Source organism: Parasteatoda tepidariorum, chromosome 6, assembly GCF_982258835.1.
Source record: "Parasteatoda tepidariorum strain Cologne lab strain chromosome 6, Ptep-v5.0, whole genome shotgun sequence".
NCBI lineage: Eukaryota > Metazoa > Arthropoda > Arachnida > Araneae > Theridiidae > Parasteatoda > Parasteatoda tepidariorum.
The window spans coordinates 82960846-82975202 of NC_141760.1; the positions used below are offsets into that span (position 1 = coordinate 82960846).

The window sequence follows — 14357 nt, forward strand, 5'->3', positions numbered from 1 at the left end:
ATATTAATTTACTTATTGCTTAAATATTGAACCTAAAAATGCATACTAAGAGCAGTCTTTACGAAACTCCCTGTATATAGCTTGCGTAATTGCTGTGCGTCAAGATTGCATACCACACTTCTGATTACTTTCTTTATTTTTGGATAACGTTCAACTAAAAATTATAATTGTCTTCATCTAGTTTCAGAAAAGCAAAATGCTATCACACTATTTTCCGTTTCATAAACACACGGTATCTAAAACCTTTTACAGATCCCTGCATTATATACATTATTTTTAAAGCTCAAATTCTGAGTTTTACCGGTATGACTTAGACTTTACTGAAGTGTCTTGGCAACTCCAAAGTTTTACCGCAAAAGCTTAATAAAAAGTTGAAATGGTTGAAAGCATACTTCGAACTTTTAAGAAGTTACCTTGGTAAACGTTAGGTTTCACTGTTGAAATCAAAGATATACCAGACTTCAGGTTTTTAACGTAACATACAGTATGTCACAAATAAAACGTAACCCAGAAAGGCAAAACATGGGCAAAGGAGAAAAAGAATGTTTATTAAACACAAATTACAAAAAAGTTTGAATTCTTGCTCGCTGACAAATTTACTTTACAACCGCTGTTGAACAGCAGACCCAATTTTGAGCTAACGACTACCATTGTTCTACTCTGTAGCCTTGTAATTTTGAACCCAATCCAGGAGATAAAGAAACTCTTGAATCAAGTATTGGGAGAATTTTACCTTCGCAGAGGACTTTATAAAAACTAACCAGTATTTGCGTTACATGGAGAGGAAATTCATGAAAACTTCTATGGTTAACCAGTCCGAAAGGGAACTCTAACCCATAATCCGTCTACCACTGAGGATATTGTTGCGTCAGCACTGTGGTCGGTTCGAACCGGGCGTGGAATTCATGCTGACCAGTCATCATTGGAATTCGAACCCGGTCACCTCATTGGGAGGTACCCTTTCTATCGCCTGAGCCACCACGGCTATGTAATCTCTTAATTGACGAATTAAGCACGCTTAAGAAAATTATCAAATATATATGCCAACATTTGTAGGAAAGTATTTTTGATTTCTTGGTTCAATTTTCTCCTTTAGCTCGGCATTAGATGTCGGGCAATCTACGTACACAACATTTTTAAATATCTCCATAGAAAATAGTTCGGAGGTGACAAGTCCCGACTTAGGAGAGGCCACAGACCATTGAAAATCAGGCTGTACCCCTCAGAAAAAAAAACTCTTCAAGGAAAGACATGGTTGATTCTGTATGGACAGTGGTTTTATCCTTTTAAATCATGGGCATCTCTCTGAGCACATAGATATTGCACAAGCAATTGCTTTTCCTTAGATGGGGCTATTTCCTCACTTTTCGGAGGATGTGTTCTATTTGGGACATACTGAGCGAAAATATAAAAATTGCATACAAATCTTACTTATAAATGCTTGAACTGAAAAAGCGTATGTCCCCAGATGCTGTCGACACAGCTATCATTTTGTAGCGAGGAATGCAAGCAAGACCTGTAGCCATCGGTGTCACATTACCTAAATTTAGATGCAAAAAGCTATAATTTTTATGGGAAATATACATTATGGGAATAAAAAAATATTAATTATATATTTAACCATATTTTACATATGAAAGCTTTTTGCGATATACCAGTAATTTTTTTTTTTGTATTGCTTCGTTTTTTTAATTTATCGCAACAGCTATAGTGCAAAAAAACACGCTTTTAAAAAAGTTAAAATGTTATTTTTCTTCCCAATGAGATGAATTCACTGCTAAGTGCTAGTTCTTACATATGAATTTTATTTCTTAAAATTTTTGAAGTTAAAATTCTGTTTTCTGTGGCTTAATTTTGCTAAAGTTGTTCACTTTAATCTCTTTTAATGAAACGGCTATAGACAGATTATTCTTGAGTAGCCGAAAGCAAGCATAAAAAGTTCATATCCCTCTATCAGTTTTTATAAATAGTAGCTAACGTCATTGATAGCTAAAATAAGTAAGTTATTTTTATAATATTTATTTTATTCGCTTTAAAAATTACAATAATAATTTTTTCTCGAAACTAAACGAATTCTGACTAAGGTTGTAATTAAAGAGTTTATTGGAAGAAGATTTTAAGTGACATTTTTGTTACTTTGATGTTATCAGCTTTGGAAAACATACCAACAATTGGAAGATGTTTACAAAACACCTTATTCTGTTAATATCCGTGTTCAATATGACCTGGTAGAATTTTTTTTTAAAAAAAGGCAGTAAAAAACTTATTACCACAGTATCTATATTAAGTACACATTTTGGTATAATAGATTCTCGTTACTACAGCCAGCACCGAATCACATTTAGTACCACATTTAGTTAAGCATCAATAATAGTTAGGCAATTTTTAACGACAATAATAGTTAGGCAATTTTTAACGACGTTCAAAATAAGTACGGAAATAATAATATAAAAATTATTATGTCGTTACTAATCATTTTCGAGAACTAAAATCAATTAATTTTGAGCAACGGTTCACATCTCCCAATCAGGTGACTCAAGTTCAAATCCTAGCGGTGACTGATTCAGCTCGCACTGTCCAGAGCACTGACGTAAAATATCCTGATTATAAATCCATAGAGTTGATCAATAGCAATTTATTTATTATTTACTTTTTTTCCACCCGACGAAGACAGAGTATTCAGTTAGTAATTAATAAACAAAATCCTGAGTCAGAAAAATATAATAAGTAATTATCTTTAAACTCTAACTTGTAAAAAGGGTAGCTTTATTTAACAGCCCTTCCATAAAACGGATCTGAGACTCAGTCTAGAAGACAATACTTTATTATGATCGTCTCAATTAAGAGCGAGACCCTTTTCAAAGGGTAGATATATTTTATATTCTTCTTTGTCTACCAGCACTACAGTCAATTGCCAGCCATGACTGTTTCGAGAAGTTTTATCCATATTTATCAAATTAGGGGCCTTCATGTTATTACCACCTTTAAATTGACGATTCATATAAAATATGAGTTTTTCTTAAGGTTCAGATCTATACCTTTATAATTTTGATCCTATCTTAAAGACAAGGATATACAAAAATACAAACTCACTTTGATGAATTTTTTTGACTAGCTATAACTTGCATTCACGCTACATGGAGATAAAACTTAATGAAACCTCTCATTGTTAGTTCGACAACAAGAGGACATCACCCAATGTCAATGAAGATTTAGTGTAATAGCGCACAATTTTGTGTAATACAACAGTAAAAAGTAAAGTTATTTTACTTTGCCTAAAAAAATACCGAATAACATGCGAGTAATATAATGAAGAGTATATATAAAAAAATGAAGGATTTACAGTTATCTTTTAAAATGTCGTAATACGTACCATCATTGGAGACGGCAGCAGACTTTTCAAAACGCTTTGTTAGATCTTTTCTCCATATACCAATCAAACCATCACGACTAAGTGATACATAATGCTCATTAACTTCGTCACTTGAATTTTCAGAGTCTGAATACAAAGTCCACTCAAATATAGTATCTTGGCTTCGGACACCGGAGTATATCATTGGTATGGGATTAAATAATTCTTCACCTGGAATTAATTTTAATAGCATTTTACAGTGTTCCCGCTAAAGTCCATTGACATTCCAATAATTTCTGAAAGCAAGATCTCTAGTCATCAAAATAGGGGCTAGATATTGTAAAGATGCCATGAGCTGCTCAAAGAAACAGCAGACAGCTCCGGAGTTAGCTTTCTTATCTCAAAAACGGTACGAGATATAGGAAAAAGTCAATTACTACGTTGTACAGCATCGCCGATTTAATGAGATAAGCCACCGTTCCCTTTGCATAGGATCAAAATTTTGATGGCATGTCTTCGGATCATCCTCAGGGATGCTCCCCAGATCGTCGCCAATAGCCCATTGTGCAGCTCTAGTGTGACGTAAATGAACTACAACAACAACATTGCTTGATATAAGGTGATAATTGGTAAGCGAGTGTGTAAAATTTGTTGTATGTATGTACGACTCGCATAAAAGTTCGCCAAAAGAATTTATTGAATTTACATTTAATCTACTTGAGCTTTATAATTATTCCCTCTAAATGGTTCTCTATCACTTTTTGATTGCCTAAAAGCGTTTGTCGATATAAAGATGCATATTAAAGTTCTTAACGATACATTTGTTTCTAAGCATCATATTTGGCTCAAAAAGTTAACATAGGATCTTATAAATTTTTTAAATACTAAACATAAAATCAACTAAAACATTTCGATAACATGTTTAATTATTCAATAAACGAATGTTTTGATACAATTAAGTTGTAGGCAATGGATCCAATCATCAAGTAATAATTATAAGATGGCAAACTTCAGAATCTGAAAAACTTTTATACTGAGGTGTTTTAGCAGATGTGTCTGTTGAAAGATATAATGATTAATACCATAAATTGGAAAAAGTACTCTTCCATTAAAAGGGGTCGTTATTTATGGTTAAATTTTTTCGCCAAATCAAACACCAAGCGTACGAGTAATCAATCAATAATAATCGTTGCGATGTTTATTATCTTTAAAAATCGGATTAATCAAGAAATGCGAATATATATATATGAATATATATATCAAAACAAACACTATTGAACAGTAAATTTAAATGTCTACAAATTGAAAACATTAATTTTATCTTATACTATTTAATATATTAACATGAACGTTTACTTTTTTGGTTACGGCACTCCTCATAATATTGTAAGTAATTTTCAAGAGCAGTACAAGTTATGAAACCTTTACTATAAGGATCCAACTGATGGAATAAAATGTCAACATTTTTACTTTCAACATCAATATTTAACTTCTCTCTTAAAATGTAGCTAAACTCATCCAAATGTATGCTTTTATCTGCAGGAAATGCATTCCGTATAGAATCACTTGGTTTTATTCTCAATAACTCAATCACTGGTTGAAAGTCCTTCATGTCAGAAATTTTTTTAATCAGTTTTGCTCAAGTTTCATCTCATCAGTTTATTTGGCTTACAACTCAAACGAAGTTGAATTCAATTTTTTTTCTTATATCAGTTTATTTTGCTTATAACTCAAAAGGAGTTAATTTCAATTTTTTCTTTCATTTTATTCATAACGTAGGAGTCGATATTTATCCATTTTTAGCAATTATCCGCTTTTATAAAAGGAAAAGTAATGATTTTAGAAAATAGAATACTTTATTTACGCTAAAATATTATTATTATTATTTTTTAAAATTGACCCTTGACCGGGATCGAACTCCGGACTCCCGTGCTTTCACGGGAGTAGTTTTACTGCATGTTCGAGGGGGTTATAAATAAATAAATATTTATATGTAGTTACAGTATCATAGTGTAATATCTCGGCAGATTGTGTCAGCCAACATCATGTAATACTCAGAAGAATTGCATCAGACAACTTCATCATTGAACGACGTAAGCGAATCGAGATGGGAAAACTCCCGAATTTATAATTAACGCTTAACTTTCGTCCATAGAACAATCTAATCTCGCATTCACATCCGATTTGGCGACCACTGCGAGAAGGCAGCTCTCACCAATCATGTCACTGTTAAACTTATTTTCTTTTACTTCTATTAAATGTTAAATTCGCTTATTAAATTATTGTTGCTATTTCAGCTTATGCTGCACAATCTCCTACTTATATATATGTATTTAAATAACAAAAAATGAATAATGAAAACTTTTTAGCATCTACATCCTACTTACCGTACAATATTTCCAATATTTCAATTAAGTAATGTTTTATTTCGTAGAGGGTTTTGTCCCTCAAACCCTCCCCAAAACTATGCGACTGCGCACTTTTCAGTGGAACCTATTTTGACCCATTGTGCATAATTTGTCGTTAAAAAATTCCCTTGGTGCGATTGTTTAGTATTATAAATTATAATTTTGGCCAAATTAATTTAAAAATTATAAGTTAATATTAAAGAGAGAGAGATATGGGGTCATTTATAAGGGGCGTAGGGGCAAACACAGCTTGGTTGAGTAGTTTTTAGTTTTCTGAGCATTTTTAAATGAATTTAAATTTTTTTTGAAATGAAATCCTTTAAATAAGACATGAAATAAATAATTTTAAAGCTAATAAAGAATAATTTTTCGTTATTTTTTTCATTATTTGTTTTAGTGCTTTCAAATAATTAATAACACAAAACATAGCAAAACACATTTTTTAGCATTTAAAATCAAATCAGTCATATTTTTTATTGGAAGACATATCGTTATTCAATGCAACCAAACACATTTAAATTTCTAGACCTCAAACCTCTCTCAATGATTTACTCAATTTTCACAAGGGGGCGCTTTAACCAATCTTCCACAAAATTGTAAGTTTAAGTTTTGCCAGTCTGAATAAGAGCCATTTTGAAAGTTTTAATTTCTACAATTATTTTGTGTTAGGCAACAGCGGCTCAGTTTTCCAAAATTCGCAAGTCAATGGTGTTTGGAGTGAAGTTGACAAATAAGTAGAAATTATCAACCTTTCAATAAATTTTGTAAGGTCAGCTCATCAAAAACACTGAAGATGAATATAACATCTGCTGGTAAATATAAATAGTATTATTTGTGAGCTGAAGGAATATCGAAATTTCCTAATTGGTCATAATAATTTGAGTGTATACTGAATAGATAATTTTTTATTTGTCCTATATCCAATTAAAGCTTTATGACATTAAATAACTTGAACTTGTTTCTTATCAATCTTTGATTTTCTATTAAAAAGTTAATGTAGTTCTTCATAACATTAAAAACTTCTTGTTATATTTTTTGATAGAAGATTCATCTCATTGTATTCTCAGGTTACATTTTGAATAATTTGTTTTGTTTGGATTGAAAAATATTCAACTTATTATTATCATAACTACGGCAAGTTGGCGAAGAGTCGCCGAGGAAGGAAGATAACGTTTCTGGCGGAGGGAACCAGTTTTCCTCGGATCATGACGTTTACGCCTCTTCCTTCTCATTGGCTCTAATTCCCTGACTACTCCTTAGAACTTATCGGTTAAGATATATCAGTTATTAAGTAACCGGTTCCGATTTCTTGTTCTTAAATAACGTGTACAAAATATTAGTTCTTGAATAACGTACTCACGGTGTCAGTTCCTGAAAATAAAATACACGTTTTGCAAACGTCTAATCTAAAGTTATTAATCCTTTTATTCTTTTTTAAAAAAAAATCTGTTTGACTCAAAATTAATGAGATTACATTTGAATAATAATTTTAAAAAGTCTTATAATGCACCACAGTTTCTTTTCTTTGTTTCTGAAATATAATTCATATTTGATTTAAACATTTTATTCATTTTTCAATAGGATGAAGATTTAAATGAACTATGCATTTTTCAATACAAAATGCATTTAAGATGGATCTGAGGAAAACGTTTCTAAGAAAGCTTAGACATTTAAATGTTTTACTTTAACCTTATTTTTATTATTTTTTAATTAGGATGAAGATCTTATGGCAATTACCTTAAAAGTTTGCAATTTCAAATGTAACGAAATTTTATAAGGTATTTTTATTGCAATACATTACTTATTGCTTTTATCGCTAAATTCACCATTTCAGATGCGTAATTAGGACGAAAAGAATAGATTAAATTTTCTTATTCCAAATGCATACTAAAAATTCTTCACAATGAAATGCGCTATGATTCAATGAATACGCTAAATTCAATGAATATTACGCTAATAATGAACTATGATAGATTTGAGAAATGAGTTAGGGAAGCACTTTATACATTCAAAAAAAAATTTGCCTCGCTTGTTTGCTTTTTCAGATATATGATATTTTATTAAATCGTTTTTCGTCAAATTAAACATTTAATCAGAAAAAGGTGACAATTTTCAATTGGAAATATATATAAGAAATTATTCACAAAGGAATCGATACTTTTACGCAAATAATAAATTAAAATAGATCTCAAGGAATAGACCTGAGAAAGCAATTAATACATTTAAAGTGCTTTACTTTAACCTCATTATTTTATTCATTTGTTTGCAGTTTCAAAAGTTATAAAAGTTTTTAGAAAATATTTATATATATTTCATTATCATACGCAGTAACTTTACTTTAACATTGTCTTATTCAAATGCAATTTCAAAAGTGATAAAGTACAAGAACCAAGTCTTATTTCATAATTATACGACTAAAAAAGAGAGCAATTTCTTATAACATTACTAAATAAGATATTATATAATAGTATAAGAAAAAAAGGAATGGTAGATTCAAAATAAATAATAAGAAAATCTTCACAGATAAATCAATATTTTTACATAAAAAATAATTAATTGGGGAATATCCTAGTAAATGGATCTACAAAAGCAAATTATACATTTAAAATAATTTATCCTTAGAAGGCAACAGTGAACTATTTTGTTAATAAGAAATATATTTCAGATGTTTTTGTATATAGTTTTAAAAACTTAAATAAATATGTATTATAAAATTAGTTACAGTGTCTTTACATAAGTCAATACAGTGTTTCTTTGTTTCTTCAGTTTGATTATACCAACCTGCACTTTAGTATATATAAAAGTAAAATATAATTTACATTTTAAGGCTCTAAGAGAACTTTTGCTGCTTTTATTTGTTCTTTAGCATTTATGCTATTTTTAACCTAATTGATTTGTTTTATCCATCATGATTGCTTGCATCTTAAAAAATATCTGTAGTTGATTTATAGAGAAAAGTACAATGTCAACTTTCATCATAATAAACAACACTTAAACTTGAAAAAAAGTTGTTCGCAAGTATAATACTAGTTTCCATTGCACGTATTTCAATTATAAATTTGGAGTGTAATTAAAAAAAACTATAACTTTAAACGCGATTAGAAGATTTTGTTAAAATTTAAATCAAATCAGTAAAAAAAAATATTTCATTTATCTATTTAATTATTATTTTTTTTTTTTTTTTTACTGAGAAATTGAAAATAAAAAACATTTCTGAGAGAACTCCAAACAAGTCAGTACAATCAATGCATCAGAATACGACATCAGGTCAATGCTCTTCACAGTCTTAAAATTTTAAAATTAAATTCCAGCTTAGAATTTAAGATTAGAACTAAAATTGAAAGATTTAATTAAAATTATTACTAAATATTGCAAAGAGAATTTTGTGTTTTTATATTTGTGTTACATAATCTTATAAAAGCACAAAACACATGATCTTATGAAAATTCTAACACATGATCTTATGAAAATTTGCAAAAAATTCCCCTAATCTTTTAATGAATATTTTCAATTCTGAAACTGTCGCAATATTTAAAATAAATAAATAAATAAAAATAAAAAAACGCATTGAGTTCTATGTTTCGTTTTAAATGTAACCAAGTCGCTAATATGGTAATTATCATTGTTCCTGACATATATAACAGAAATTATTACTATCTCAAATTTTTTTTTTTTTTTCATTTTCATAAGATCATATGTTAGAGGCGACGAGTATCATGCGTTACACCACGTCCCGTAAAAACGAATGAGCTTTCTTTCCAATAATGTTAAAAATCATATTTTAAACATCTCGCAACATTAAAGATTTTTTAACAAAATAAAATAAATTAGTATCCCACTTTTGTGAGACATATTCCAATAATCAAAAACTTCAAACAATAATATTTAATGACATATTAATCTTTTCTTTAAGAGACGAGTTTCATAAGAAACATTTCATTCACTTGTGTAACTTCTTTTAAATTCCTCTTGACCTTACATTTCTTTAAAGGAAATTTTAAGATGTTTTTTTTTCGTTAAAATAAATAAATAAATAAAATCTTCATAGTCAGCCGCTATTTTATAATAGAGAGGGGGGAGAAGCAGTTTTTTTTCCCCATTTTTAGACAATGACAAAGGAGAGAGGAAGGTAAGTTTATTTATTTTTATAAAGCATTTTTTATTTACCCATTTCTTAGATATTTGTTTATTATGATATTAAATATGTATTTAAGATTTCTATTCCCTGGTGTATTTTTAACGTAACTTTTCCTTTTCTGCATTTTTAGAAATCTTATATTGGGTAAAATAATGTGTTAAAATGATTTTTCCATATTCGAAGCTATGAAGTTCAATGAGTTCGAATTTATTATTATTTTATTACATAGAAGCAAACTGAAAATTGCTTGAGCAGTATCTGATGTATCAAAGGCTCTAGGATGGAAATTATGTCTGACGATTCGCATGCATGAAGGGCTGTTGCCCTCCTGAAGAAGAAGATTCGCATGCATTGCGTATCCACTGTAGCTTGTATTTTTAAAACAGCCCTTTTCAAAAATCAATATAATTTATTATTTTACACGTAATAAGCTTTCCAAAAAGAGTGGACAAAAAAATCTGAGAAAACTGTGCAGTACTTTCCCAAAAACCAGGCAAATTTTAATTCAAAAAGAGAAGTTCGAATATATTCATTAACAAAGATATTAATACAAGAATGAGTCTTTTTATTTAGTATTTATGGCTCAACATCTTTATCAATAACACTGTTAGAAATGTTTTGTTATTCGTCTCAAGCTATAAAGTCAAAAATCTGAGGGAATGTTTAGTAAGAAAAAAAGAGTATGATTTTGCGTTTTAAATCGTGTATTAAATTATTTGCACCTGCAGTGATTAAATTGCATATCTTACATGTGCCTCTCAAAACACGGAAACTGCATCTTAGTACTACGAGTAATATTTTGTCCTACTAGTTTTTATTAACGAAATATATCTTTGCTGTTATAAACTTGCAATTAGAATGAACAATGATGTGTTAATAAACATTAAAAATGTATGGATAAGCTATCTTATTAAATATACAATATAGTAAGTAAAAATCCAATTTAATATGTATAAAAAAATTATTTAATTAATTGTGTATCAGGAAATTAAGCTTGTTTTTCTCTTGTTTCAATCTAGCCATACAGTGTTATTGTAAGTTCCAAAAATCACAATCATATGTGATGCCTTCAACTAGCAAGCAACATTATTTATAACAAAAGATTTTCGATTGCAATTGCTAAGAATACAAAAGAGGATCAATTTCTTGATTTAAGAGTTGTAAGAAAATGTAGCTGCACCACAACTAATTGCTAATTTTCTACAGAATTTTTTAACTTCTTAATTGAAATATTCTCGAGCAGCATGACAAATAAAAAATTTTGTTTTATTCCACTTACGAGTAGTGTCTTATTTTCCACCCCTATTCTTATTATCAGGGGTGATTGTGAGCCCAATTAAAAAGTCCTGACAATTTCCTGAGAAAATCATTAATGACGCATTTCAAAAAATTAATATCTTTATAAATTTAAATCATTGATATTTTCACAACGTGAAAGTCTACATAAATTATATGCAGCATAATTTAAATTAATAATTATGTATTTAGTTTACTTTTATCTCTAATCACATTTATTATTTTACCAGAAAAAATATTTACGAATGAAAGAGATGCCAAGAATAAATTCTAGTTCTAATATTTTTAAATAAAATATACAATAGTTTTTATACATAAATGTGATCGATGATTTCTGTAAACTTCTGGACTGTGGATTTCCTGATCGCGGATAGCGAAACATCTGGAAACCCGGATTTTTTCCGGAGCACATTCATCTCTGTATTATTTTCAATTTAAAAATGGAAAGAGAGAGAGAGGGAGGGGGGTTTAATTTAAATAGTTTGTAAAGAGAGGCTTGAACTAAGCAAAGTATAATAAACAATAAGAGAAATTATGCTATGTTTACAAATAATTCGAATAGTCGAAAATAGTATTTTTTATTATTAAATAAAATGCAACTTGCAATTTATTTAAATCAGTAATTTTGACATGAAACTCAGGTTATATATCTTAATGATTATAATTTAGCTCATCTCATTTGTAATCTTATATAATAATTATAAATTTAATTTTTAACAATCTACATTGAACTTTTAGTAATCTATTATCAACCAACAACCATAAATTCCAAGGTCAGGGTTTTATTGCTAACATCCGCTGTAGCATTTTCGTCATGGTGCGGGGATTAGGTTCCCAAGTACCATATGATTAATGGATGGGAGGCCTTCTTGTGTCTTCATTGATAAGATTTGGTTTCGAAATAGTCAAATACTATATAAATATAATACACCATTTCTTACAATATATTTAATAATTCCTTTAAAATGTCCATTATAAATGGAAAAATTTCCTATAATTTACATAGATTTAGCAAATTTTTTTTCTCCATAAATGCTTATAAAAAGTAATGCTTGCATTAAGCTTTCATTTTTATTTAAAAATTCTATCATAAATTTTTTATTTCAAACTTTCTTCATAACCACTTATCATCCCACTAAAAATTAAGCAAGCCTAATAATATTGCGATCCAGTTGCAGATAATAGATTCAGACTAAAGGCATTTGATTTATATGTAAGCATAAGTAACTTGAAATGTTAATATTAGACAGTTATGGGTGATTCTTTGGAAATATGACAATTGGAAAGAAGAAAAAAAATTTAAAATCTTCAAAATAATCATTTTTTTTGTATATTTATTTAGTTACATTTATTAATATCTTACAGACCGCAGTGTAGTTTGTTGAAATTTGTTTAAGGAAAAATATTTAATTGGTGTAATCAATTAAATCTTCAAATCGAGCAAAATTAGTTGCAAAAATTAAAAAAATAAAAAGCTTTTCTTAAAATTTATAAATACAAAAATCAAATAAGAGCTGGGTCGTAGAGAGAATTTGTAATCTGACTCAACTAAAAATAATAAACTAACTAACCTTTTCCTAACTTTTCAATAAATTCTGCATTCAAAATAATCATGTCTATAAATCGGAATTGTAAAAAAATTAGCCCAATTCCGATTATGAAAATGATTTAGACAAATGTTTATAATCATGAGGATAGAAATATTACTTTTATTAATCTTACTACAATCGTTTAAATTATTACTTATTGCAAAATTAATTTATAATCTTTAAACGTTTTTGAGCCTATTTTTTTTTTTTTTTTTTTACTAAAATATTAAAAAAGTACACATAAAGCTATTGAGACTGAGGGACAATCTAGCTATTGATTTTCTGGAAACGGCAAAACGTTATGATTAAATGAAAATAAATAATATTAATTGCGAAAATATAAATCACCATTGAGATAAAAAAAAGGGGGGGGAGGGAACTTAAATAGAAAGAAAATTGTAAAGAGGAACGAAATGTTTCTGTTACTTTAATTATTCTTTGTGTAATTCATTCTATTTTCACTTTCAAGGCGATCTTTCAAAACTATTTCGTATTTTTACAAACTTTAATTCCTGATTTGGATTATTTTAAAATTAATATTGTCTATGGAGCTGTAATTATTTCTAAAAGCATAAATACATTACAAATAATAAAGTTAACGAATATCTTTTAGATTGATAGGTTCATATCATTGACGCATAATTAAACATATTTTTTTTTGTAAAATTACTTACTTTTTAAATAATTACATCCTAATACACTTTTATAATTAAAAATGTATTTATAATTATGATTTTATGTCAATCCATGTTAACATTGCAACAATTTTTATAGCAAATAATACATATTTATAAATCACTTTATTGAATATTTAACAAATAAGGTATCCTTCAGCTCATAAAATTCCTAAGTCAAATTATTAAGCTAAGTTCTAAAGGTAAAAATTAAATTTAATGTATCATGGTTAGTTTCCTTCAATATTTATTAAAGAATCAGCTTGGGTTAAGACATTTATTTGTTATGCGTGATTGTGCATTAATATTTTTTACAAATGCATGTCTTGAATCTAAGATTAAATGAATGTTTCAATGTATTATAGGTCGGTGATTGGCTTTCTGAAAAATTTGGAGTTGAAAATTTCAACTACCAACTCCACAATTATGGTTCGAAAAATATGAAAAACTGTTTTAAAGATAAACTAAATATATAAAACGATTAATTGTAAAAAAATGTATTAAAAATTCCTACATGGGTTTTTTTAATTTTATTTTTGGAAAAAGCATAAATTATTAATAGAATAAACTTTATATTGAGAAGAAAGAAGACTTAAAATATCTAAAAAATATAATTGATAAAAAAAAATAGACTTTTTTATACTAAGAAATTTATTTGTAGTATACTCTATTAAGACGGTCAACTGTAATAGCATTTTATCCCAATTTTTTTTATTATTAAAATCTTTCGCACATTTATCTCTCATTTCCTTTATGTTAGTCGATAACTATTTTAAAGTTGCTTAAAGTTAAAAAATTAAAAAGTTGAAAAAAACGCATAAAATTTTATTTTACTTGCTGCAGGGTTCCCACGATCTGGAAAATTTTTCAAAGTGGTCGCAAATGTGAGATAAAACTAGA

The 14357-nt window shown here is 28.3% G+C and overlaps 2 protein-coding genes across 2 annotated transcripts in view; one reads left to right on the forward strand and one right to left on the reverse strand.

Annotated features, from left to right (window-relative positions):
- Positions 1-1371: 1371 nt before the first annotated feature.
- Positions 1372-5047, reverse strand: LOC139425205 (uncharacterized). The gene is made up of 3 exons (XM_071179094.2): positions 4709-5047; positions 3374-3583; positions 1372-1540 (listed from the first exon to the last, which is right to left on the reverse strand). The coding sequence occupies exons 1-3, from the start codon at positions 4962-4964 to the stop codon at positions 1428-1430; spliced, it is 579 nt and encodes a 192-aa protein (XP_071035195.2). The 5' UTR covers positions 4965-5047; the 3' UTR covers positions 1372-1427.
- A 1284-nt stretch (positions 5048-6331) lies between these two features.
- The window catches only part of Rpn2 (Regulatory particle non-ATPase 2), a 36219-nt gene continuing 28193 nt past the window's right edge, over positions 6332-14357 (forward strand). Inside the window, exon 1 of the mRNA XM_087166113.1 lies at positions 6332-6572. Coding sequence (XP_087022239.1) covers positions 6554-6572 — 19 coding nt within the window. The 5' untranslated portion in view covers positions 6332-6553. The remainder of the gene's footprint in view (positions 6573-14357) is intronic.

Excerpts from the sequence above, each read along its gene's own strand:
- LOC139425205 (XM_071179094.2), bottom strand. The coding sequence starts at position 4,964 with ATGAAGGACTTTCAACCAGTGATTGAGTTATTGAGAATAAAACCAAGT. Across the intron at positions 3,584-4,708 it reads GGAGTGCCGTAACCAAAAAA|GTGAAGAATTATTTAATCCC; the intron begins GTAAACGTTCAT and ends AATTAATTCCAG. Across the intron at positions 1,541-3,373 it reads TGCTGCCGTCTCCAATGATG|GTAATGTGACACCGATGGCT; the intron begins GTACGTATTACG and ends ATCTAAATTTAG.